We start from the raw sequence: 26,637 nt of genomic DNA, 5'->3' as shown, positions 1-26,637 counted from the left end.
GACTCGATGCAAACTCGGAGTGAAAATCCTAATCGGCGCGGCCTCTTCCCTCCGCACCCCTCCCGCCCCCGCTCCCTGCGGCGCCGCCAGGCAGGGCCGTGTGTCGCCCTCCCCGGCAGGAGCGTGACAGGGCCTCTGGAAGTATGAGGGGTGCCATGTGTTTGGCTTGACGCCAAATTCCTTTTTTTGTTGATATGCTACCATGTGTTCAGGAAAACAAGCAAAAAACTAAAAATGATCATGGATTTTCATATTCAGAAGTGCCTAAATCTGAGATGCCTGGTCTTGTTAAGGGCTGTGGAGAAATCCTGTGGTCATCAGGTGCACATTTAACAGTAAGTGTCATTTACCTGTGAGGTAAGTTTTTAGTCCTGTAAAGGTACCATTATACATTCTCTGCCCTGGCAGTAAAACCAGAAATGTTTTACTAGAAACAAGCTTTTAAGTATGTAAGTCAAGTAATAGGAAATACATCATATACAGGCAGACATAAATGTACAAAGCAATATGGCAGTGATGGGCAATAAAGAATAAACTCTATGCTGCATTCAATGTTTTGAATATAAGTTTTAATTTTTTTTTTTTTTTAAGAAACAGACTACTAAAATACGTTTAAAAATTAGACTTGGCTTCCAGAAGAGAAACACATGTCAGGAACCACTTTAGACAAGAACTAGTGTAATTTAGTGATGCCAGCTATTCGTTTAGTCACTCATATAAATCTGTGAATGTGTTTAAATTGTGTTTGTCATATATCTTGCTAGGTAATGGCAATGGAGGAAAGTTTACAGAAAAAAATACTAAATGTAACTGTGATGTGGTTGGGAAAGGTGGGTAGCTGAGCCACCTCCCTGTCTTGTGACCTGGAGAGCATGTAGGCCACAATTTGCCATATTTATCTTGTAACCCCTGAGTAGTATTCTGCATGTAATTTGGAAATCAATATTTTTTTGATTGAAATACTAAAATAAGATCGGTGGGAACACTTAAAAAAGGTGAAGTCTTCCTTGCAGAATCCATGCCAAATATTACATTTCTGTAACAGAAAGAAAAGAAATTACATAACTTTTATGACCAAAAGATTGCTTTCCAAAGCCACATATATAATCTAAAATCAGATACACTTAGTGATTGTATAATGGTAGTATTTGAAGATCTAGGTGAAAGAAGGGCAATTACTATGGCAAATGCCATACTGGTCTTAATATATTGTAGTAAAAAGAAAATTTTGTACTCTTGATACTGCTGAAAAATTGCTGTTTTGTTACATAAGGACTGGATCATACAATATATGCAAAAATAATGAAAGTAACCTTGCATAGGTAGACTTTTTAAATTAGTAAGCGTATGAATTCATAATGTTAACATTCTTTAAATTAGTGAGTTTGGTTTTACATATCATGCTGGATACTTGATAACGAAACTAAACAATCAATAGCTTCAACTTGCTTCTTGTTAATGTAGAGATAAATTCCTACCTCCAGAAGAAAATACACAAGCCTCTCTACATTCCTCTTCACTCTCAAAGCGGTTTGCATTTCCATTGCAGCCACCATACCAAAACTGAGCACAAGCATTGGCCTGTTTATCATAATACCATTTTATGACATAAACACGGCATGGCCCTTGATCCAGCCTTAACTTGCATCGGAGGTCCAGGATACTTTCTAAAATAAAGGAAAAAAGGAATAGAAGCAATTCCATTTTTAGAAGTCAGTTGTAATGCGTAGATTTTAACTTTTAACCCCCTTTTTTTTTTCTGCTAATTTTACACAGCAGTTTAAGATTCACTTCCAAAGATGGTATCATTGAAGTTAAGTTGAAAGTTCACCTTAGTAGGTCAAATAAACTGTTCCTTTACTGGCATGGTTCTAGTAACTCCAGAAATAATAGTATTATGGCTCCACATACAAGAAGAGCAAACAATATGAATCTGATAATTTTGAAATATAATTTTTGAAATTTAATTATCAGCAACCAGTCTTGTGAGCAACCCAAAACTATGAGCCAAAGAGCTATAAACTTGTTGCATCTGCTGTTTTCGAACTACAAGTATGACCATCATCTTTTTGCAGTACATTGCTTTAGTACGTTAGTTCTTTTTGTTGTGTGGGGGAAGAGACCTTAGAATCATGAGACTAATATAAAACTTCACTCTTCCTTTTGTAAGTTGTTTGTGCTACTTAATTATGTACACACTAGTTACGTTTGAATGTAAAGCTTGTTGATCTAATGATTCATACAGATATGCATTAGAGGAGTGTGACATACTGACCTAGTCTTACTCAGTTTAATAATACCATGAGATAGAAGATACTTTTCCTTGCGGTGACATCAAAATTCCATCCGAATAATAGTCATGCCCATGTTCCAGGAAACACAAGAACATGTTTCTGTTGCTCTCTTTTGTTTCTCCCATCATAATACACTATTACTGAAACTCAAAAGTGTGAATCCCCCAAATGATGAAGAGAATACATTTAGACATTTCATATGAAAATAGTCAGTCCTTTGAGCAGTGAGCCAATTACTATACTTTCCTTCAAATGACTGAACACTGCTTTTTCTACTCTCCTCTGAAGGAGAAATATATTTTTTCTGTCCAGTTCTGAAATCATTGTATATCTTCTCTGTCTTTAATGAAGCCTTCCATCTCCATGGACTGACCTATCCTGGCTAATGAATTACCTGCTCACTGGCCCACCTCAGCAAGCACTTTGTTCTCTTTTTGATGCAATTTATGACCTCTCAGGTTATAGCTGACATTGCTTCTGCTGTAAGTGGAACAATAGGATTTGGTGTTTGGAAAAACAAGTACTGATGAACAGACTGGACAAGAACTGCAACTGGATCTGTTATAAAATCCTGAAATAGGTTATCTTCCACAGTATGGGCTCACAAAATCTTCAGAGTGTGGAACAAAATTACTCTGATTTAAAGCCTTATGAAACGTCAGTATCAGGATAAGAAGGAACAAAATGAAATACTGGTTGTGATCTATAACCTGGCCTTGGTGTGAGCACTGCAGTTGAAAGAGATGATGTCATCGCTTTATCTGATGATGGTGGTTTGGATGGCAATAATGATACCACAGCTGCAGGTGAAAAGAAACAGAATGAGACATTGATTTTTGATCAGCCAAAAATAACTAGAGGATGAAGAAATGAATGAAGATATAAATACCTCTAGTGTCCACTGTTAGCAAGGGTGACTGTTCCTCTTCTTGTTCCTCTTCATAGTCTTCATATACTACCACAGGAGTTACTTTGGTCTGAAATAAGCATTTGATTTTCTTTGCTTTTCAGATATTGTGAAGAGTCTCAAAATGAACAAGCCCTTCATCACGTAGAGGTTTTCTAATGTTTTTCCTTCCCATTTACCCTGACTTCAGTGTTAAGAATCAGGACTTACACCTTACCTGGTTTACCAGGAGGGTTGTCAATCCTAAACCTAGGATTTTTTTTTTTTGTAGTTCACCTTTACAGATTTCTATTTATATAACTAAAAATATAGACAACAGTTGAGTTTAATTACTATTCTTAGACTTAATTATTACAGTGTAATTGCATTTTAATAACATTAGGTTTCACGCTGTGGCACAAATATTACTGTATTAAACACAGGACTAATAATCCTTGTAACAGTATCAGGAATACATTATAGCCAATAGATGACTGCCTACATGCAACATCAGAACTCTTACTTGGAACAACCACCGCCAAGCATGCCAAGTTAAAGGAGCTATTACAGTACCTGTTCTGTAGAAAAGTAGGGGGAATGTTACATCAGACAACAAAATAGGAAATTTATCTAAAACTTTTGCTCGTTAAAGCCTGGTGCATTTTCATACCGGAATTAATGGTTGAGGAAGATCACCAAGGCTCAAAGGACTTTCTACTGTCGATACTCCAGGTGTCTGTGCTGAAAGTGACTGTCTATTAACCTGGTTGTTCTGAAGTATGTAATGTAAAGAACTTGAAGATACTGAGTGTAATGATGGTCCACTTATGCTTGCACCATTTCCATTATGGTTGTATACTAAGGTACCATGTTCATCTTCACAAAATTGGTTGACTAATTTGGACTCCAGAGCTGTTTAAAAAAAAAAAAAGTAAAAAAACCTCATCATACTGAGAAATCCAATCTATTTTTTGAATTTGGATTCTTTATACACAGAAATAATACACATGTAATGCAGTACTCTTCTGGATTATTTATATGCATCTAAGAAGATTATTTCAGGCTCTCTGGGCTATGGCTTTTATTTGTCATAAATTTGCCAGCCCATAAGTCCTCTATGTGGTACAAAATATAATGAACTCACCTAAAGGTGTTTATCTGGGCTTAGTAACAACTATTAGTTGGTAGTGGGAAAATAACTGCTTACCTTGTAGTTGGGAATAACCAAATGAAAATGGGTTATATCCCAATGGAAGTGGATAAGTAGAATTTACCCCAGTGGGTTAGATTCTGGTTTCCAGTCCAGCAGATTGACAATGCATTAGCATTTGCTCAACTATTTTCCTGCACTGTAGGTGACATCTCTTACTGGTGTGATGAATCATTGCCTTAAAACATGAGTCCTTAAAATACGGGAATCTGTATCTTTAGTTTCCTGTTACTTTGCATCGTGTAACTAAATCCTGATCAGCATCAAAACACAACATGTCCACAAAGACAATGCTTCCCCTGCCCCCACCTCCCGGTTCTGAGAAGCATCAGATAAAATTCAGAATAAAACTGCAATGAACGCACCTGGAAGGGTATTAAAGTCATCAATGAGGTACATGTGTTCTCTGTCTGGATCTGAAGCAATCAGGTTAAGTTCACGCACAAACTCAACCTGTGTTGGATCTGAAGTATTTACAATTCCTATTGCATACATTTCGATGTTTGCTGCATGAGCCTCTCGAACGGCAGTATCTAGTTTTACAGCTTCTCTCTTGTCTGCTTGGCCATCTGTTAGCACAATAGCTACTTTTCGCACTCCTGTTCGAGCACCGAAAAATCCTTCCTGGGTTGCTTTACGGATAGCTGTTCCTGTGTAAGTGCCTTCTCCCATGTATTGCATTTTTCTAATTGCTTGTTTAACATCCTGTCGAGTGGTGTACTTGTTGAGACCAAATTCTAGCTGAACTTCTAAACTGTATAACACAAGGCTAATTCTGGTAGCATTTCTGCCTACAGTTACTCTGTCTACTAAAGCAGTTACAAAGTCTTTGATAATCTCAAAATTTTCTGGTCCCACGCTCTCAGAGCTGTCGATCACAAATACAAGCTCCATAGGAATTTCCTTACATTTAATACCGCAACCTGCATTAAATTAAAAAAAAAAAAAATCATGATGATTTTACTTGGTATCCTTTTGGAAAGGAGAAGAATATAAATGTAATGAAGGAAGAGTCTGAAAAATAAAGGTTTCCTGAGTACTTACCACATATCTCTTTTATTAATTTAACTATATCTTCTCTCTGGATATAAAAAAAAAAATACATATAAAAAAGCATTTTACCATTCGCCTCTTTCAAATGAGGTATAATATTGATACCACCAAAGATTTTGTTTATAAGGAATATATGTGTCCTAGAGGGACATACAAAAAATCTCACTGCTTAACTTTCAAACCTGACCTTCCAAGCTTGGAATGAATCCCACATTTTACAATAAGCTATTTTATATGGCATATAAGAACCATTAACTTGACAACACAATGACACCTCTATCTAAAACAATTAACTACTGTAATGTAAATAATGTTTTGTGATTCTTTGGTTCTTATTAAAACTTTAAAAGTCAAAATTCATTCATATTTTAGCACCTGAATAATATGGATGTCCATTTTATATCTATTGGGAGTGGAAAAATAGACCCAGCTGCTGGAAGCGTATTGCTTGTAGTGAGCTGGCATATGACAGTGTGACAACACAGAATGGAACTGGGACTGGTGAACTTGATGTGCCTGGCCCACTGTGTTACCCGGCTTTCAGTGTCAAAAAAAGAGCTGCTGCCTTTAGAGCTGTCTGATCAGAGAAGTGATTGTTTCATGACATGCAAACAAATGTTTTTGCACTACTAGAGCAAACTTTTTTTTTTTTTTCCGAGTATATGGCAGGATTCATTTGGCACTGAGTTAGTCTTTCAAATACAACTTTTTGCTACTGCTGCTCAGCTTCCACCATAAACCTCAGGGGTATTTATATCTCTCTGACATGTTTAATGTATTTGGGTCTAGTGCAGCTCAGACTTAGCAGAAGTATAATTAAGTCTGTAGCATGATATACTGTAACAGGTTTGAAGATCTTTGCTCTTTAGACTCTATTTCAGCACAAAGTAGAGGAGAAAAAGTCAGAAACCTTTGCATGGTTTCTTTATTATTACTGACACCACTTCCAGTTAGAAAGCTCTTTCCAAAATAACTAACATAAGATACATTTGATAGTATATTTCATTTTGTTTATATCTTGCATTAATGTGATCTAAATAATGGAATTTGCTTACTGTTAGGCCTTGCTCTCCCTTTGGTCCAGTTTTGCCCTGTAACAGTGATAGTTAATTAGGCTACTGCAATTAGTTAATAACATTGTAATTCAATACCATTATTAGAATAATACTTGGCCAATAAGAGCTTTGGCTAGAAAAAGTAGCATTCATGTGATATTACCTTGTGCATACAATATCTATAACCTTCTAATGTGATGAGTGTTTTATGGGAGTTGGATGACCTCGAGTCTCCCACTGGATCACGGGTTGTCAGTTTACATTAGAAAGGGACATTGTGTGCAAAGCTCTCCTGTCTACCATGTTGTGTTTGTTTCCTTTCTTAAGAGACTACACCTGCCTGACACCCTGGAATGATCAGAATTCTGCTTTAAGGTGTGTGGGTCTAAGAGAGAGAGTGTCAGGGCAGGAACAGCAGTGGTATTTATGTATGCCTACTTATTAGCATGCAAATGTCAGCATAGAAGGGTATCATATTTTGCTTTCCAGCTTCTGGGGAGCTGCCCAGCAGCAAGAGTTACCATTGCCTCCATCTGTTGGCCAGCTTTGAGGGAAAGTCTGAGCTACAGTTACGTGGTAGCCATAGGATACAATTGCATAGTTTTGTCTCAAAACATCACAATTTTATTTCACTGCCTTAAGAAAGAACCCATATCTGTGTTTTGGAAGTGGGGTATTCAGCATGGAAATGTCGTCTTTATGCTTTTAAAGGTTTTCATAGTTTCAGTTTCTTAAGTAATTCAGATTATGTGTAGTTAAATAGCAAGAAGAACACACAACCTAGCTTTATTATTAAGCAGCTTCAGAAAACAGATGTGATAAACCTGAGTTACTCACAGGTTCTCCAGATGAACCAGGGTCACCCACATCACCTTTTTCTCCTTTTTTCCCCTTTTCACCTGTAGCTCCTCGATCTCCCTTAAAACCATGTCGGTAAGCAAAGTGTCAGTTTCTGTTACACTTCACATTTCTCTCTAGCTGCCTTCATCAAATTCACCTTCAGCTTCTGACATGAATTAGAATTGTACATCAAAGATAATTTTAATCAATTGGTATTTGTGAATTTCATGCATAACTTGTAGTATTGGCTAAGCAATTTTTGGGAAAAAATAGCTAAAGCAGTTTAAACAGCGAACCATCTCAAACAAATACATGCAGACAGAGGAGTTTCGTGGGATATTTCATGATGGAAATTACCATCTGTGTCTGAGAAAAATAAAATAACAGTAGGGAAATTGAGAAGAAAGGCAAAGGCATAGGTGGAATAAATAATGGAAATATCGCTCTGAGAAAACTTTTTGCCCAGGAAAGGTGTTTGGAATCACAAACAGAGGAATTAGTGCCTCCTGGTTTGATTATGAATAGGCTGTGGGACTTCATACAGTCTTTCTGAGCTGATGTGATCGCGTCCAAAAACTGATTCCAACACACATTTCTGTTAACATTCTTGTAGCACCTACATTTTGCATGATGGGTGGGTAGAAGAAAGGCCATGATATTAAATCCAATATCTATCACAGCATTCACATGCCCCCAATGCGAGCTGAGTATTTTGGCTTTGGTCTGAAACATTATCTCTGGTTTAGATATCATACCTTCTGTCCCAAAAGTCCTTCTCCAGGGGGGCCTCGTGGTCCTGGCATTCCTTGAATTCCTTGTTCCCCCTAATGATCATCCAGGTAGTGATATTAACTCTTTGTAATCATTCATCGTGCATTAATTTTAATTGTTCAAAGTGTTTCAAACTGCATTTTAACAAGTATCTTGAGGCACTTGAGGTGATGTAGGTAGCTAGCTTATATTTCTCAAATACTTCATCAGTATGTCTAAAAATACTCTAAAAATATATAATATCAAAATAAACACATTATCATTATTGGTTCTAATTCTCCTGATCTCTCTTTCCACCCCATCTTATTCCTTCTCATTCCTTCTTTGCTATTTCTTTCTTTTGTGTCTGTCTCACCTGATCTATGCTTTGGGTAAAAGTGCATGTTGCAGGGAAAAATGAATATTATCCTTAGATTCAGGATGGAGACACTTTCTCTACCATATGTGGTAGTTCATGTAACTACTGAGACTCTCTGTGGGCATGAGAATTGGGTAAGAGAGAATGGTATTTTTAATTTTGTAAAGCTGTCTTTCACTGATAAAAGATGCCGTTGCTTCCTCCTCCCTCAATACACACACCTTTGGGCTTGCTGTTTACAGCAAAAGAGACAGAGCATGCTTTGTAGGTGCTCATGTTATTGTTCTCATTTTCTAGCCTGAGGCTCTCGTCTTATAAAAAGCAATGTGAAATCTGTTTCTTAATTCCTTAACACTGTGATGGTCAAATTGACTACTCAACACAAGTTAAATATTGAAGACACTGAGTCTTTTTACCTTAATTCCTTGAATACCTTCACCAGGAGGTCCCACAGAGCCAGGGAGCCCTGGGCGTCCCATGATTCCCTAGAGAGAAACCGCATAAGTTAAATACAATATTCGTGTGATACTGTGATACTGTGATAAAAATACACAATAAATTGTTGTACCACCATATAATTTCCTGTCCTGCATCTACCAAATCAATGTCTTTCTATAAGTAGTGAGGATAAGATTGCTCTAGCTGACAAAGAGTCTTTTTATCTTTTATCAGATTATTTAAATCCAGTTTATACTTCAAAGGAGTCACTCAGCTTAATGCTCATCGAACCTGAATCACCTTGCTGATAGAGATATACATTGCATTGAAAGATGGATTGTTTTGGTGGGACATTGGGAACTGAACTAAGATTTAAGACGTGATTATTATTGCTATGTTACCTTTCATCACCATTAAGCTTACACAGTAAGGCCTATCGACATACTAATGTGGCTTTGCAAATAAACACTTGTTGCTAGTTCCTCAGCTAGTTTTTAAGAGAACTCTAGAGAAAATGTTTCAGTTCCATATGTTATTCATAGGAAGCAATCAAAACCCACATAGTATAATATTCTCAGTTTCCTCATTTGTAAGGATCCTGTGCACACACCAGCCCTTGGGACAAGTGCTGGCTGGGGAAGGGCTTCACCTTGCTCAGCTCTGGATCAAGACTTCATGCCAACATTAACTGAATCTCGAGGACCAGTAAGACACATTATGCAGGTAATATATTATTATGTTGCAAAATCTTTGCATTTGACCCTGCTCAGTGTGTTTACATTTACATTCTAAGAAAGGTCTTTTGTATTAATAGACTTCTAAAGCTGAGCTGCAGAGTTTCCAATTTGGGAGGTTTAATAGTGAAAATTGCTTTTTATCGTTAGAATTATTTTCAGGCCTTTGCTGTGGTGTATATTGTAATTACACAAATAATCCTTTTTGCAGGGATGGGTCATCATATTGGTCATTAGATTATTATTAATGTACTTGATACAGTAAAAATGACGAATTAATTCCAGCAGAACTCAACAGTATGCCTGTGGCTCTAACAGTGGTATAGGCAAGACATAGTCAGTGCTTGCCAGGCCATTAATTCTGACCAGTGCTAGAAGAAATTTTTGCTACTCAATTGCAGCTAATGTCTGCAGGAGCTAAATATTTTGTCACTGATCTTCGTTGCAAGATTATCGCTTTATAATTTATTGTATGCAATAGGCAGAAGGCCATGGTTTATGACTAGTCACCAAAGACATTTCTGGTTTTCCACAAAATAAAGACTCTGTATTTCCTAGTTATCTTATTTGTCAGCTTAGCTGTTTCTAGTGAAGAGTGAAGGGAGAAAACATGCAGATGTGTATGCATGATCGTGCATTTTTACAGTATACTTTTTTTTTTCCTTTTTTAAAAAAATAGACAGTGGGAGACATAACTGTTTAAATGGCTTACTTTTGGTCCTGGCAGGCCTTCTCCTGGGGGACCTGGGAGACCAATTGGTCCTCTACTACCGGGATCACCCTGAAAATCGATACTTTAAAAAATAAGTAGTGAATACCAAAGTTCAATTTATCTTTAGAAATCTCAGCATCTGTTGTACTCAAATGGGACAAAGAGAGGAGGATGATTGAACAGCATGGTCCAAGTCTAAACAATGCTAACCCACGAATACTGCAGGCAGGACAAGAAAGTTATTGGGGATAAACAGTGGCTGGTAGTCTAAACGTATTTGAGACATGTACAGTCAACTATGCAATAGTTATGCAGGAATTATTCTGAATGCTATAATGAACTCCAGGTCCCCTAAACAAACAAACAAAAAAATGTTTTTGCTTGCTGCCTGGCAGCTGAATCACAGAATCACAGAATGTTAGGGATTGGAAGGGACCTCAAGAGATCATCTAATCCAGTCCCCCTGCTGGAGCAGAAACACCCAGATGAGGTTACACAGGAATGCGTCCAGGCGGGTTTTGAATGTCTCCAGAATAGGAGACTCCACAACCCCCCAGGGCAGCCTGTTCCAGTGCTCTGTCACCCTCACTGAGAAGAAGTTTCTTCTCAAATTTAAGTGGAACCTCCTGTGTTCCAGCTTGAACCCGTTACCCCTTGTCCTACCATTGGTTGTCACTGAGAAGAGCCTGGCTCCATCCTCGTGACACTCACCCTTTATATATTTGTAAACATTAATGAGGTCACCCCTCAGTCTCCTCCAAACTAAAGAGACCTAGCTCCCTCAGCCAATCAGAATGTATGTTCACATTGGCACTGTTGTAGCTTATTTTTCCTATCAGTGCCTTCAGACAGCTGGGGCTTTGAAATGAGTGGAAAAAATATGTACATCCTTTTAAGAGACATTAAGCATATTTAAGTAGCTGTGGTCAAGCCTTCAATTGCCTTTATAATTCCAGTAATCCTGCAGTCAGCATCCAGATAAGTTCTGAAGTGAAGCTTCAAGATCTTCTCTGGGGTCTACCTTTTATATACTGGCAAGTAAATTGAAGCTGGATTTTAAAGGTGACCTATGGGTAGGGATTATATCTGCATGAAGTAGAGTACAGACATGCATTAACTTTCCTAGAAGTTAAGGTCTGTACCTTAGGTCCTGGTAGTCCAACTCCATCTGGGCCTTGTTCACCAGGAATCCCAGGAAGGCCTGGCAACCCCTGAAATTACATGCACAGACACAATATTAATTTAATTTACACCTATACTGACCACATGCTTTTGTTAACATTAATATGGTAGTATCTTGAATATATTGTCTCTCGGTGGGATCACAGTGGTCTAAAATTGGTTAAATTCTACTCTGATAAACCTGAAGTGGTGTCAGTGGAATTTGCACATGCATTGCAAGTCATGCAGGAGGCTTGCATGTGTTTGAAGTTCTGATCCAGAGAGGCAGGTGCAGAAGCAGTTCTGCATTGGATTGCACAAAAATATCAGGAAGTGTTATAAATGAAATTCCAGTTTCCATTTTGACATGCATTCATTAATTTTTATGCCTCAGTGTGGCAATTGCGTGCACGTTTATAGTTGTCTTTATCACAGATAAATGCTAGTGTGTCACCAAACTCCATGCCTCTGGCCAGCAATTGTCCTGGGACTTCCTAAATGCACAGGTGTGCATCTGCCAGGGCTGGTGGCGCAGACTGCAGAGCTGCACACATCTGCAAGAATGGCAGAGGAGGAAGTCTTTTCTCCTTGTATACCTTTTGCAGGGATCGGTCACATCTGCCAGTAGAAACATCAGTAAAAGGCTGGAAAGTAGATCAACCAGCTCGTTGCCACTCCTTCAACAGAACACAACTGAGGGCTGTCTGCTCTCCTGGCTCTTTGGACAGAAGCAGCTTTTTTAGTGGTTCTGGAAGGCTCTGTTGCCTTGAGTTCACACCCATGTATATGGACACAGCTTCTTAGCTGGCTATATTCTCCTGTCAGGGAATAAATTTTGTGTGGTTGGGTGGAAGACAGTATCTTGGATACTGAAAAAATTGATTGAAGCATCAGTGATATTAAAGGAAAAAAAAAAAAAAAGACCCACTTGGAATATGTTATGTTGTGTCATTGGAGCAGTTGGGGACATGGAAGGTCTTTGACTACTGGAGAGGGAGATTTCTTTTTCCTTTTGTGCTAAAATGCATTTCCACAGTTGAGGAGGCTTTTTATGCTTTTAGACCAGCAAATCTTTGATGGAATGTCAGCCGTGGAAGCTAATTAACTTCAGTGTAGTGCCTATTTGTTTTCAATTCACACTAAAAAAATTGTCAATAAACTTACAGGTGGGCCAGGATAACCATCTCCTTTTGGCCCAAAGGGTCCGGGGGGTCCTGGAAGACCTCGGTCACCCTGAGGAAGGCAGGAGAAACAGCTGAGGTGAATGCCAAGACAATTGCTAGCAGGAAATTTTCCACAAAAGTGAAAGTTCTTTGGCAAATATCCTGTAAGTTGATTTTATCTGTCTATCTGCTAATGTATTTTACTATGTGAATTACTACTATAGGTTATTAATGCTGGACTAAAACTGGGACATTTAATAGTGCTGAGGATTCCCAGGACCTTTCACTTCTGAGTCACTAATTTGAAACTTTTTCAAGAGCTTTGTTGTCATTTGTGGCCTACATGTAAGAAGGAATGACCTTAGTCATATTCCCCATAGTTTTATCATCACAGCAAAAAGTGAAGAACATAGCAAAAAAAACATGCAGTGTCACCCAGTTGAAAGAGTTTTGAGGACTCAAGGCTGTGGGAGAGAGACTGGCAACTCTGAGCATAGGACCTGCTCCCTGTTAATTGATTCCTGTTGGATTCCCAGGAATAGGACAACATGCAGTTCTCTGAATTGACCGGACTGTACCAAAACGTACATGATTCCATTGTTATCATCTTCTCCTGATAAAAATAAATCTAAGGATCTTGAAAACCACTAACTGATCAAAAAGGGATAGAGATTGTTACATGTTTCTCATGCCTCTGTTCCTGTATTCAATTGACTCAAAGAGATAAGGGTTATACTCAAAAGTACTATGAAATTCAGTAAGTGCAAAAAAAAAAAAGGTGGGGGGATCTGGTTTATTTGGAGAAGCACAGGTTTTTATGTTCCAGACTTCTTGGTATTCAGACAAAATCAGCCCTGGAACGAAGGGTGGCTTACAAAACTTGAATCTAGGTGACTCTGAGGCAATACTAGAAAAGTACTAGAGAGATTAGAGTCCTTAGAGATTAGCTACTTGTCCATGCTCTTTTTGCACTACTTAAGGCACCTCTTCTCACAGTTTGGCCCATATCCCGGGATCATTTTGGAGTCCATGGATTACCCTGTGTCAAAATTAGGAATGAAGCAAAGGAGTCTGGCTGAGAAAAATTAACCGTGCTTGACAGGTAGGCTGTGGTATGCACCTAAATCAGGTGTTCTCTCCGGAGTCAGTCCTCATCAATTAAAAACAGTCATTTTTTTCCTGTTTCTCTGCCACGTGAAAGCTTATGGTTCATGGAGTCTGGAAGACTGACCATCTATGGTCTTCTGGCACTGCAAATCATTACACTCTGCTAGTATTATATGACATGCACGTTAAGAACCGTGGAACGCTTGGCTATCCTAAGCAATTTGCTGTTGCTTCACTGAGATCCTGCTGTATTTTACAGTTCTATCAGGAATTAGTTTACCAACTTATGAGCTACCTTTGCCCCAGGAAGCCCCAAACCTGGATCTCCAATTGGTCCAGCAAGACCAGGTAACCCAATGTCACCCTGCAATGAAGAAAATATATATTCTAATTACATATTTTATTAAACACCAGTCACAGACTGAGTTTTTTTATTTCTGTTATACAAACATATATATATCAAATGTAATAGCTATTTTTTTTCAAGCATTAAACACCAAAAGCAGAAGAAAGAGAAGTATTTTGATATCCAAAGCTATCTAGAACAAAGAAATGAACATAGGTAGGCCACATGGCAAACTGGCATACAGTTAATACCAGAGCATGGTCATAACTAGACTGGATACAATTCATAACTCTGTTCATAGGAAAGAAGAAGTTTTAGTTTACCTCAGAAGGCTGGAATTATTTACATGAATAATAGCATGGCCTGCTTTACAGTTTCACCCTGTGTTGATAAGCACTCGGGCTGGAGTGTGGATGTTACCTTTGGTCCAGGCACAGCTCTTCCAGGAGGGCCTGGCATTCCAAGACGTCCTGGCACACCAGGCTCTCCCTGCAGTAAAGGAAGGAGGGCAAAAATGATGGATTTTTCTGAAAGTCAGCATGAGCACTCATAGAGAAAACATTTATGCAACGATTTACAGTATTCCATTGCAGTTCTATTAGAACTTCAAATATTCTATGTGGATTGAAATCTAACTCTTTTAAGGACTGATAACAAGCATAGTTCTGATCTCTCAATGGAAATTAGATTCTTCTTAGTCACTGGACAAATATACATTATTAATAGAAATCCCTTTCTTAGTGTATTTGAGGTTTGGTCCAGCATATCCAGTACTCAAGGCTTCCTTCCCAGCTGCGTAGGCATACTGAAAACACATATATTTTCCCGTGAGACTAGATTTTTTTTAAATTGTCCTTTCGGCATATTTTTACCTCTTTTTATTTTTCCTCTTATGTGTGAATAGATAGCAAAAGACTTAATAAGAAACTGGAAGAGAAACCTGAAGTAACCCTTCTCTCACTTTCAGTGAGTACTGAGTATTTGAATAGAAACTCCAAATCTGTAAAAGCATATGAGCTATGAGTCAGTGTAAGGGAAAGTAAAGTCCTGGCACATACATATGTGCAATAGACTATATTATCTTCCCAAATACTTCAGCATAAAAATACCAGTATTAGTGTCCCTTAACTTTTTCCAAACTGTCAGGGAAGCAATATGGTGAATGCAAAGCTTTTTTAAACATGCTTCTAGACATTGTAGGGATCATGGCCTGTCTTGCTAAGAGAAGCCTTAGCTGAACTTTTTTTTTTTTTTTTTAATTATTTTTCAAGAAGCAAGTTCATTCTGAGACAGATGTTTCTTACCTCTAAAACTAGGAACAGCTTGAGGGGGGGGGAGTATTTTACACACATAATGTGATAATAAACCTACTTTAGCTCCAGCAGGTCCAGGCACTCCTGCTGGTCCTGTTAATCCTCGTATTCCTCTCTGACCTTGATCTCCCTACAAAAATGGAGAATGTGTTAACTGAAATTAATTGTAAATATCAATGAAAGATAGTGAAGTTCTATGTCATAGCTGGTGCACACGAGCCATTCTTATTGCCTTCACTAGTCAGTCAGTTAATTCTGCTCAGTAATTGTCCAGTTTTGGATTTGTACAGTTAAAAGTATACAGATGTCATCTGAAATTAAATTAACCAACATACCAGTAAGTACTGTGAAAAAAAATAAGAACCAAAGGAGTCTTAAAGATTTCATCCTTGCAGTTGAAACAGCTTTATTTCTCTTCTATTGTGACATTTAATCTCTGTATGTCTTGTCCAACTTCTTAGACAATGATTCCAGCAATTTCCAGCATCTTTCTTTCACAGGATACAGATGATGATCTGAGAAACCAGAATTACTTCACCTTTGAATCAGTACAGAAGGCCAGTACAAGAGCCAGAACCTAGAAGATTGGCCCAGTTATTCCTGCTCAGAGAAGTAGTATTCCTAGCAAAGGGTTTAGCTCTTTGTGAACTTCTTGGACCAGATACTGCCACAGGTATTGGAAACTGTGACCCACTGAACTGTTGTGCTGTCATTTACAAAAAAATAGGAGAAAGATTTGCCGAGTGGTCCTTTATTAACTTTGCTATTTTAAAAAGTTGTTGGTTTAGGCTGGAGCTAAAATAAACTCTGCAGTTAACCACTTTTAGAAGATGTCATTAGCCTACTCCTCGAGATATATTTTTTCATTACTTATAATACACACAAAAAAGATAACACTTTGACAAACCTATTTCTGGAACATTATAATTTTGAAGGTCACCTTTAGTAAGAAATTCTCACCTTCTCCCCCTGTATTCCAATCCCTGGGGCACCTTCAGGACCTCTAAGACCAGGTAACCCTGGTTCACCCTGGAATAGAAAAACCAAAGCAGCATTTCAGAGCACTGCATAGACATGGGACAAGATCAATTCTGTATTCACTTGAACAAGCTCATTAAAATCATGGACCTTTTAGAGTCAATGGCAAAATTCCCACTGATGTCAGTGAGCCCAGGATTTTCTTCCCATATTCAGAAGCAACCATTGTAAAACTCCGAGTGGAATGCAGGAAGCAGTCTATTTCCTTTGTGATGGCTGAACACTCTGAGTATATAATCATAAAGATATGGGGTTTCTGATTCTAGGAAAACAGCATGATCAGGAGGCTACAAAAGGTTTCTTACAGCCATTTTAGTGGTCTGCCTTCTCAGTTGCAGGGCATTTGGTGAATTGAAAAAAAGCCAACAACTGTAAAAAAGATAAGATTCCCCAACCAAAAAAAAAAAAAAATCCCTAAAAAAGTAGGTTTGAAAGATAATTTTTTTCACTGAAAAATGTGCTACTTTTCCCCTTGTACATGAACACTCTCTATGTTTGGGTATTGTCACACGGAGAACAGTAGGAATGCCTGGAGGGAAGCAGGTAGCCTGCAGACAGAAATGAACCAACCTTTTGTCCAGGGGCTCCGTCTTCTCCTGGAAGACCAGGCAGACCTGCAAGTCCTGAAGGGCCTGGCTCACCCTGACATCAATAAAAAGTAAGTCCTTCTATTAAATGCAGACTTGGTACTATTCTTTCTCTGAATCAAGGAAATCTACTTTTAAAAGTTTACTAATCTATATATTTATAGCAAACATTTATGCATATGAACCCAAATCTTAACCTTTTTTTAAATAAAGACAACTCTCATGTATCTGGAACTACCATATTGTCTGATTGTTTGAACTTCACATTTGATCTATGCAATTAATATTATTAGCTAGTAATGCTCCAGCTCATTGTTAAAAAACAGTGTAATCATTTCATTAAGTGGCAGCATTTTAAGTAAATGTCAGATAGAGCTGACTGTGACATGATGATTGATATCTTGCTGGTGAATATCCGTGCAAATCTATTAATGGAAGTGGAAATGCCATTGGCCTGTTTACATAAGGTTCACGAGCCTGACCTGGTTTTAGAAGAAATGGGATCATTTGTGGTCAAATGGGCTCACTCAGCCTTACCATATTTTGTGAAATTAAGGAAGGAATTTAAGCAATTTATTTCCTTTTCCAAGTACTGTCCCAAATCCCTAACAAAGAAGAGCAAAACCAGGACAGCCTCGTGCCTTTCCACTGTCACAGAAGTACTTTTTCATCTATACCCATATTTTATGTTAGTCTGGCTGCTAATCGCATAGGGCCTGGAGAATATCTTGGTCACTTTAGCACTAAAATGATCTGGTTACAGCTTCCCCTCCTCTAAGCGAGTGTGCTTTCTGTCTGGTAGCACAGCTTGTTTCCCATACGAAGGTGTCAGGATGTAGCTGCTGCTCTGTTCACATCCTATCCTGTGTGAAAAGGGAAGGGACAGCACAATAACCACTGTTCAGTGCTTTTTTTCACCAGCTCTGGCTATAGCTTAGGTTTTGCTGTAGATTGTGAGTTCTGGCAACAGTTTTATATTCTGGATGGTTTTCTGGAGAGAGCTGGAGGTGATCTATATGCAACACTGACTTGAGAATGGGTCAGGCATGTGGAAATTTTCAGTTACAATAAATCTTCCAACTTTTGTGCAGAACTGGCATATTTAGAATGTTCCCATTTCTGGAAGTTATTGAAAGTCTGTGTCAAAAATTTTAAAGACCAAGAACGTAAATTTCTGAACCTACTTTTAAGTGCCTACAGAAAGGATACTCGGGAAACACAGATCGCAAAAATAAACAAACAAACAAACAAACACCTCTATTAGTAACATACCTTAGAACCAGGTTCTCCAATACCTCTTTCTCCTGGCACTCCAGTCTCTCCTGGCAAGCCTTGTTCACCCTTAAGTAGCAATTATTTTTTAACACCATTATCATGGAAAAATATGAAAGCATATTCTAGGTTGCTTATATTTAAAGAAAGATTACTGTGATATTGTCTTTAGTATGATGTATTAAACCCTTGATCACAAAGACTGAGAGTCTGCAGCATGTTTTGAACTGTGACCAAATAGTTGGTGGAAGTGATTAATACTGTAAATCTGTAGTTATATGTCCCTGCGAATGTTTCTTGCCAAAGTAGATGATACTTCAGGAGAATGTCTGACATCCACAAACAATTCACCCTTCTCTTTCCTTTTTACCAGGAGTAAAGCATATCCCTACATTATCATGGAAAATGTTAGAGATGATCTCTGATGCTGCAAAATACTTTACGTGGCATGGACCCTTGACCCACTTACACTCCTAGTTCCTTTGTACTATGCTGTAATAGCTTTCAGTCATTCAGAACTTTATATGTCACCTCTTTCAGAAAATCACTTTAAATCTCCATTCCAAACACTTCAAGGGTGATGTCTTTCATTAACATTTTTGTATTTTGTGAATCAGTCAAGGCTAAATTATTCAAACAGTTTTTCTTCAGCAAAGGTGATCTTCATTATACGTTGGTCCATTCTTAACTGATAGATACAGTAAATACACAAAATCAGGTGAGACAATAGGCAGCAGAAGTAACAAGGAAGGGAACCAATCTGTACAGATGTGTATGTATTTTTCTGGAATGGAAACAGTTCAGTGAGGTTAAAAGATGATATTGAAATGTTGGTGTTCTTCTATGTTAAGTGCAACTACTTTTTGGAATTGATTCACTGCACCTTCACCTGGTAACAATGAAACTGCCACTTTAAGGCAGACAACCTTTTCTATGGAAATGTATTGGACGAAGTGTCTGATACGTAGTACCTCAAAAGGTTCTGTGGTGAGCCAAGCCAAAACCTAAATAGATAGCCATGGCATTGGTTTAGCAAGGGTTTTCAGTGGAGTAGGATCTGCTGTACAGTTTAATAATGCAGCTATGTCAATACTTGGACTAGTGCTCAGCACTTAAACAGGCATAAGAATAGAGGCAGATCATTTCTTAATCAGGAAACATAAAAGTAAAAACACCACCATAGCTTTTACTTCACAAAATTCCCTAACCTTTGGTCCAGGTAGTCCCTGTCCTGGTAGCCCTCTAGAGCCAGGTGGTCCTTTTGGGCCTTCCACACCCTGAAAAGATTAGTTAAGCATTAAAAACGAAACACTCTGTGTTACTGCACATTTAACTGTGGGGCGAGGGGGAAGTGAAAACCGCACCTTCTCTCCTTGAATTCCAATTCCTGGTAATCCAACTGGCCCAGGTAAACCAGGAGGACCGAATTCACCCTGGCAAACAAAGTACAATTGCTCAGTTGTGTAAAGATACAGAAAAAATCTGAGACAGCTCCCATGCCAGTACATGTTGACTTAACCCCTCTTGAAGTCAGTGAGGCTGGGGATCTGGCCTTTAATCTCGCATATATGCATTTATTCCCTGCTGGTTCAAGTGCAAAAAACTGCTAGTCTCTTCTGCCTTTTGTAAATATTAACCTTTCCACAGACTTGGATGCTACTTTTAACATTTCCTATTTTAATATGAAGGGATGTTAAAATAGGTTGAGAGAGTGTATTGGGCATAAATCTCTCTACAAAATACCTTATTGTCCAGGGCCTGTTGTGGGTTCCTTGCCTCATTACACCTTTTGTAGTGAATATCAACTCTGCCTTCCCTATATTATGTAGATGTATTGGCACTTTGCTCAACCTCTGGTGAATGTACTGCTCACCTTTTCACCTTTTATGCTGATGCCTGAAAGTCCACGAGGGCCTCTTGGTCCATCAAACCCACGGTCTCCCTACACAAAAAAAATATATGTTGTTAACTGTAAAGACACGGCTGTGCTCTCTGAAGTAGAGACACTGTTTACTCTATTATCATGAAACACAAAATGAGAAGAACCAGGAAGTGGCTCCTGGATCTGTTTTCCAGGATACCAAGAGAGGTCATCTTTTCAAATCAGCTTGCTCTGCAGCTTGAAATTGCTGATGAAAGAACTAAACAAGCTTCTTTTTATGTTTTTGCTCACCTCGATTGCTTAAGGTCCTGTCCTGCTTCCCCTCAAATCAATGGCAAAACCACAACGGATTTAAATGTCCGCAGGGCTGAGTTCTGCAACTAACTGGAAGCTGAATTCTGCCTATTGGTCTCATGGGTTAATCTCATTGAAGTGTGGGAGTGAGGATGTAGCTCTCACTAAGAATTTTGCCAGAATAAAGACCAGGCCAAACTGTATTGTTGCAAAAGTCTATTTGCAAATATCATTGTCTTTTTACATGTTTATTTACGAAACAGTAGTCTTGGGAAAATGCAAGTTACTAATAAGGACACTAATATTGTGCTTTCTTTTACTTCTGTTAATGAAACATGCAGAGACAGATCTTAGCTTGTGTAAATTTTCACAAAATCACCCCAGGCTCCCTAGTAACCAATTCCACCATTTTAACTTTGACTGAAATATGTTATGTGTATTTCTATTTAAAATAACATTCTATACCCTTGATGCTTTAGAACAGCTGCCTTCATTTTCCTTTTTGTTGAACTATGAGCTAGTAAAAATGTCTGAAGAAAGCAGCTGTAAAATTTGCTTTAGATTAACAGATCAACTGTTTAAAATGTGTTTAAAAGCAGAGAGCTGACATATTTGGCAGCCATAAATAGGATTAGAGATATGTAGAGACTCTGTTGATACATGCTTGGCTTCAGGTCAGATTTGGCAGCAAAAAGTAGTACATTTTTTAACAGAACCGAGAGTTCCAATAATGCCTGCAGAATTCTACTTCGATTATTTTATTCTGCCTATCTCAGTCACTCAGTAGTTTTGGTTAGATTATGCTTTCTTCTCTACTTGTTCTTACTGTGCACTGGTCCTGTACCTAAGTTACTAGCTGTAGTGTTTCTTCCCACATGAACTGGTATTTCAGTGGCAATGGAGTGATTTCTAAATGCTTTTTCTTCAAATAGATTTTCGTTTGTTTTCATGCATGAGATCCACTAAGCAAATACAGACCATCAACAATGAGGTTAAATCATTTATATAATTCATCATAAAATATATATTAGATGTTTGAAGATATTATGTTGGTAGCAGCAGTCAAATTTAAACCTAGCTGATTACACTATTTTGCTAAGCAAAAATCTTAAGTGAAGGGAAAATTGGGACCTGCGCATGTGAAACAATTTTTTATTGTTTTGCCAACCAAAATTTCCTTGGTGCATGCATAAAAATGAGTGAACCATTCAGTTAGTGATTTAGCTCATGTATAAGCTGTGTCACTTTGTTATTTTAACCAAAGGTCAAAATGATAACTCAACCTGGGAGTGGTTTTCAGTGGGCAGCAAAAAGAGATAACAGAGGGTCTAGTGAGTCCATCCATGTACGTGCAACTACTGCTGTCATTGCTTTCCACTCTATCTGAAAATCAGTAGCAGCCCCTTCCTTTCCCCACAAACTAAATTCAGACTTCGGCTAAGAGGCATAAGCCAGTGGCTGAGGTATGTAAGAAGCTCAGAAGCCTGTCTTTAGTGACAGCAAAGATCTCTACATATAAGGATTTAGAAAAAAGCAACAAGATAAATTTTTCATCTAGGAATCACTTTTATAATATTTTAAGTCAGATGCTTGAGGCTGTTTTTAAATTACAGCTGGAATTCTTTCCAGGCTTAGATCCCACAAATCAAGCATCAGCTAAATTAAATATCGTATTTGCAAGGTCCCAAAGGCTAGCTGTGCCTGAAAGTCATGTTTGGACCAAATGAATTCTATGAAAATATATCAGGTTAATTGATGCCAAATTTTAAAATTAATTTACAAGTTACTTTCTCAGATTCCCTTGTCTGCTATGGACTTGTTTTGGCATGCACTCATTTAATGGTGCTGCTCGAATCTTAAAACCCTTAGACTGCTATACCTTTGCTCCTGGAAGCCCTTCTCCTGGTGGACCTCTTTCTCCTGGAACACCTTGTGGTCCTTGAGGCCCCTGTTAACATAAGTTTAAAATGGCCTAGAATATGTATTAATCACTCAAATCAACAGCAGCATATTCTATGTAATTTTTGGGTATAAGCAGGTCTTTAAATGTTGGTATAGTTACAACTTCTTAAAAATAGTACAGTAATACGATATTCACAGTGAATAAATGATGAGCATTCTGGCCTGCAGCAGTAACAAGGCAGACTGTTTTACCCTTCTGGTTTCTTATGAATCACAGGTTATGTAGCTGAAATTCCTAGTCCTTATGCTTTTGAAACCTTTACTCTCTAAACTTAAGTTTGATTTACAAGTTGTTACTGAACCTTATCAATGTACTAGTGTTATCATGAGAGACAGGGAGGACCAAATCAAAGACTGTGCAGAGTATTACTGAAGAAGATCCAGCTGTAGAGAGATTTGACTGTAATTGGTGAAGAGGACAGCGTGTCCTTCTCTTTTTGAAAGCAGATCTGGTAGGAGCACAAGGGGCAAGTAAGACAACTAAAACCTTTCATTAAATGCAAGTCCAACACCTGTGCATATTGAGGCTGCTTCACAGTGTTTTCCTGCATATTTTTTTTCCCCTGATTTATTTCTAGAAATTACACACAATCACAGAATCCTGGTAGATTTGGGTCTAAATATGCTTCTGCTTCTTCTGCATAGAGGTTTAGAATTACGCCTGTTTCTTAGGTAAGGGTAATTATACTGCATTCAACCATAAAAAGAAAACTCTTTTGAGGCAAATATACTCCAAAGTAAATTTTAAAAATACCTTTAGTGTACATTTTTAAATCAGAATCCCTTGTTATATCAGTACAGGTGTTGTGGCTAACAAAGATGCACATCACAGGCACTTCTTCCTCTAGACAGTGGCTCTTTTCTTTGTGCCATTATTGAAGAGGCTCAGGAAGCATCACTGCCCCGCTTTGACTGACTGTTACCACTGGCCTTATTAGTAATGGTCGTTTCCTTGAACAAGGACTCACTTTTCTCCAGTAGTGTATTTTCAAGAAGGTTTGAGATCAGTCAGTTCAGTTACCAAACCATCTTTTTCTTTTTCATGGGAGCATCTTTTTTGAAATGAATATTACAAATCTTTCCTTGTAAATGGGGAAAAGCTACTTGTGAACAAAAATTGACATAATTTCACTCATGGTTGCAGTAGGGGTCTTTCATGCAGGTGATGAGAAATGAATTTGAGTCTGCTGTATTGGAAATAGCTTGGTAAAAGTTGCTGACACTTTGGAAAAAAGTGACCATGACACTTAAACTACCAGGAGAAGGAGAGGAAGGAAAAGAAGGAAAAGTCTTCAGAGCCAAACATACTATAAATTATGAAAGTCGTCTTTTTTTTTTTTTCTTTTTTCTGCCTCTTATTATCTCCAGTAAAGGTAATATTGGTCAAATTGTTATCTGCGACCAGTTATGCGATCTGAATGTCTTTAAGAAGGTAGTTTAGGTATGACTCTTTCAGTGTTAGAGTGGTTGAAATGGAGTCTCTCCCTCAAAGCCATCCTGATGTCCATGTTCTAACGATACTGAAAAGCAGTCAACTTGAAAGTTACCACGTGTGGATTTGAATCTATCAGCATAGATTTTGCATAAAGTGTAATTTTTTCATATCTGTTTTGGAGACAAAGATAATTATAAAAGTTAAAGAGCTGGAAACATTTCCAGTTTATTGAGAGAAATGAAAGTCAGACAATGTAGTATATATGAGAGTGAGAACTAGAGGAAGAAAAAAAAGAAATGGTATTATTTAACACACATACATTCATTTTAATAGCGAAGCATCACAAATATTTCCTTTCTGTCCTGGTTCCCTCTCACCAAATCAAAAATGGACATACCAGAAGTCCTGGCTCACCAACTCCAGGTGGGCCAACGGGTCCTGGTCTTCCTGTCAAACCGGTGTCACCCTTCAAACAAAGATGTATTTTGAAAATGCCTGATTTAGGTATTTCTGTGTGTACAGCATATAACAACTCGTCAGATATTCTGTGCTTGAAATACTTGATGCAGAAGAATACAGGAATGACAGAGAAACTCTGAGTCTCCTCAGAGTCATATGCCACACAAGGCCCAACAGGCACTGAACTGGTGCAGTTTCACGGAACTAGGGGACAGCTTCAATTCTGCGTTTAAGAGAAGACAATGTTGAATCTAAACTATTAGTTGTTCCCATCATATTCCTAGTACATTAGTTACTGTCCTTTTCCCATAAATCAGTATTTGTATCATAGTGTTTCTGTTCTCCTTAAGCCAGTTGTTCAAACCACCAAGCCTGTTTTTCACAGGATAATTTTTTTTTAAGACTGTGTATGCATTTTTACTCAGCCATACACTGCTTGGATTGAATTATGTCAAGCATAACAACTACTGTAAAAAAGTCCTTTAAAGTACGTGCTTAAAATGTTCTTCTTTACTTCTTTTTCCTTTTTTTTTTTTTTTCCTAGACAGTTTTGATCAACATACAAAATACCTTTCCAATACCATAAAAACAGCATTTGGGGGCTTGAACTTTCTCATGTACCAGCAAGTACATTATCTTAGCTGTCTCTGGTTTTATCCTACAATACATGCAATTTGGAAGAGGAGAGATGCTTGTACCTTTGGGCCTGGCAGTCCTATTCCAATCTCTCCAGGCAAGCCAGGTGGCCCAGGGAGACCTCTCTCACCCTTTACAAAGAATAAAAAAGAAACAATTCTGATTATAAATTGGTGTCTAGAGAAATCAGCTTAACTCCACTGAAAAAAGAAATTTTGAAGTTCATTTTTTCTATATCCTGAATCTCAACCCATTGTAATTGTCTTACGCAGTACTTCTTCTGTTCACCCTTTCAATGCTTCAAATTTTTTCAAGTTTTTCTCCACAACATATTCCTTTTGATAGCTGAAGAACCCCTTAGCCTTGGCTGAATTACTCGGTTTAAGGTTTTTCTGAGAAGCAAAGTGTAAATGTGGTCTCCTTTAATGAAGTTAAAACAGTTGTCTATAATACCCAGTGATATTTGCATCTTCCATTGAACTACTATGATAAAGATATCAAGTCACCACAGAACTACAGAATCAAGAAATCTCCATTGTTATAACTGGAATTTGCAATGGCGTGAGAAGTAAACCCAACAAATATTCAGGTCTTGATAAATCAGAAGGTTTGGGTTTTTTTTAAATAGATTTTATGTTTACATATTTTAACTGTTTATGGGGAAAGACTGGAGCGTGATTTGGACCTGAATCCAATACAAAGGGCAAATGAATACCTTTCTTAGGAACCTTGTAGAATACAGAGAGTATATGATTTGCTAGCAATGTGACATTAGACTGCATCCCCTACAAGGGTATGGGGTATAAGGATAAAAGCATTATTGTTGTCAGGCTGTATTAATACCTTTTAATATAAAGAAAAAGAAGAAATAATGCAGTTCTTGCCTTTGATCCTTGAAGGCCTTCAGGCCCTTGATCTCCAGACTGTCCTTGTGGACCCTATTTAAACAAGAGTGGTTTTAATGAGATTTTTCAAGCTTTCAGAACTATGGCAGTGTAAAAAACTCAATAATTCTAATTTCCTCTAGCCTGCATGAAAACATGAGTTACAAATATTTCAGAATTGAAGCTTTGCTTTCTGATGCATGTATAGATTCAACTCAGTCAGGTCTGGGTCTAGTAATCGGGGAGAGAATTTGGCTTCTTTCATTTGAATACAATTAAGGGTAATCTATAGTCAAGATTTACTGAAACATCTATGATGGACTAAGCTTCTTGACCTTCAGTCCAGGAGTACTGGGATGGAAAGAGACTGAAGTATTTCCATGTACTTCCATGAGATAATGAAATATTTAAGACACTGAATGGGAAATGAGTTATCTTGTTTTTTCTGCATTTGTTGTGGTCTTTGAGACTGAATGAATTCTAAGGATAATTTATTTGTCTAGACTGATCCTCCAAATTCTTGTTAATTTTGGTGTTTAAGAACATAAGATTTTGGATGCCTTGAACTCAGTGACTCAAAGATTCCATGATGGTTGTGGTGTGATGTTATTTCACAGCTTTGAATCCCATGGAACCAGGTATTGTTGTTTTCACAGTTTTTGGTGGGGTTTACTTGTTTGGGTTTTTTTTTTTTTTACCTGTAGCCCTCTTGTTCCTTTGGGGCCTACTGGACCTTCAGGACCCTGA

At 37.9% G+C, this 26,637-nt stretch overlaps 1 protein-coding gene and 1 long non-coding RNA gene across 5 annotated transcripts in view; one reads left to right on the top strand and one right to left on the bottom strand.

The window, feature by feature from the left end:
* Nucleotides 1-499: 499 nt before the first annotated feature.
* Nucleotides 500-26,637, bottom strand: part of LOC136103271 (uncharacterized) — a 33,919-nt gene continuing 7,781 nt past the window's right edge. For 2 of the 4 annotated variants that reach the window (XM_071811029.1, XM_071811030.1), the window contains exons 10-37: nt 26,589-26,633; nt 25,891-25,944; nt 25,069-25,137; nt 24,309-24,377; nt 22,394-22,462; nt 20,212-20,280; nt 19,703-19,771; nt 19,547-19,615; nt 18,339-18,407; nt 17,050-17,121; nt 16,402-16,470; nt 15,500-15,571; nt 14,549-14,617; nt 14,078-14,146; nt 12,677-12,745; nt 11,494-11,562; nt 10,352-10,420; nt 8,884-8,952; nt 8,094-8,162; nt 7,336-7,416; nt 6,499-6,534; nt 5,435-5,471; nt 4,756-5,313; nt 3,851-4,092; nt 3,184-3,271; nt 3,005-3,094; nt 1,479-1,667; nt 500-1,036 (exon numbers count right to left, since the gene is read on the bottom strand). In XM_071811029.1, the coding sequence (XP_071667130.1) occupies nt 1,029-1,036; nt 1,479-1,667; nt 3,005-3,094; nt 3,184-3,271; nt 3,851-4,092; nt 4,756-5,313; nt 5,435-5,471; nt 6,499-6,534; nt 7,336-7,416; nt 8,094-8,162; nt 8,884-8,952; nt 10,352-10,420; nt 11,494-11,562; nt 12,677-12,745; nt 14,078-14,146; nt 14,549-14,617; nt 15,500-15,571; nt 16,402-16,470; nt 17,050-17,121; nt 18,339-18,407; nt 19,547-19,615; nt 19,703-19,771; nt 20,212-20,280; nt 22,394-22,462; nt 24,309-24,377; nt 25,069-25,137; nt 25,891-25,944; nt 26,589-26,633 (2,607 nt within the window). In that variant the 3' untranslated portion in view covers nt 500-1,028. The remainder of the gene's footprint in view (nt 1,037-1,478; nt 1,668-3,004; nt 3,095-3,183; nt 3,272-3,850; nt 4,093-4,755; nt 5,314-5,434; nt 5,472-6,498; nt 6,535-7,335; nt 7,417-8,093; nt 8,163-8,883; nt 8,953-10,351; nt 10,421-11,493; nt 11,563-12,676; nt 12,746-14,077; nt 14,147-14,548; nt 14,618-15,499; nt 15,572-16,401; nt 16,471-17,049; nt 17,122-18,338; nt 18,408-19,546; nt 19,616-19,702; nt 19,772-20,211; nt 20,281-22,393; nt 22,463-24,308; nt 24,378-25,068; nt 25,138-25,890; nt 25,945-26,588; nt 26,634-26,637) is intronic. The other 2 variants (XM_071811027.1, XM_071811028.1) reach the window with 2 other exon arrangements.
* On the top strand, nt 12,366-16,329 carry LOC136103272 (uncharacterized). The gene is made up of 3 exons (XR_010651581.2): nt 12,366-12,839; nt 13,672-13,777; nt 15,942-16,329. It is a non-coding gene; the product is annotated as an uncharacterized lncRNA (long non-coding RNA).

This window comes from Patagioenas fasciata, chromosome 7, assembly GCF_037038585.1.
Source record: "Patagioenas fasciata isolate bPatFas1 chromosome 7, bPatFas1.hap1, whole genome shotgun sequence".
Classification (NCBI taxonomy): domain Eukaryota; kingdom Metazoa; phylum Chordata; class Aves; order Columbiformes; family Columbidae; genus Patagioenas; species Patagioenas fasciata.
The sequence above is the reverse complement of the archived record's forward strand: the minus strand, read 5'-3'. Positions and strand labels throughout refer to the sequence as shown.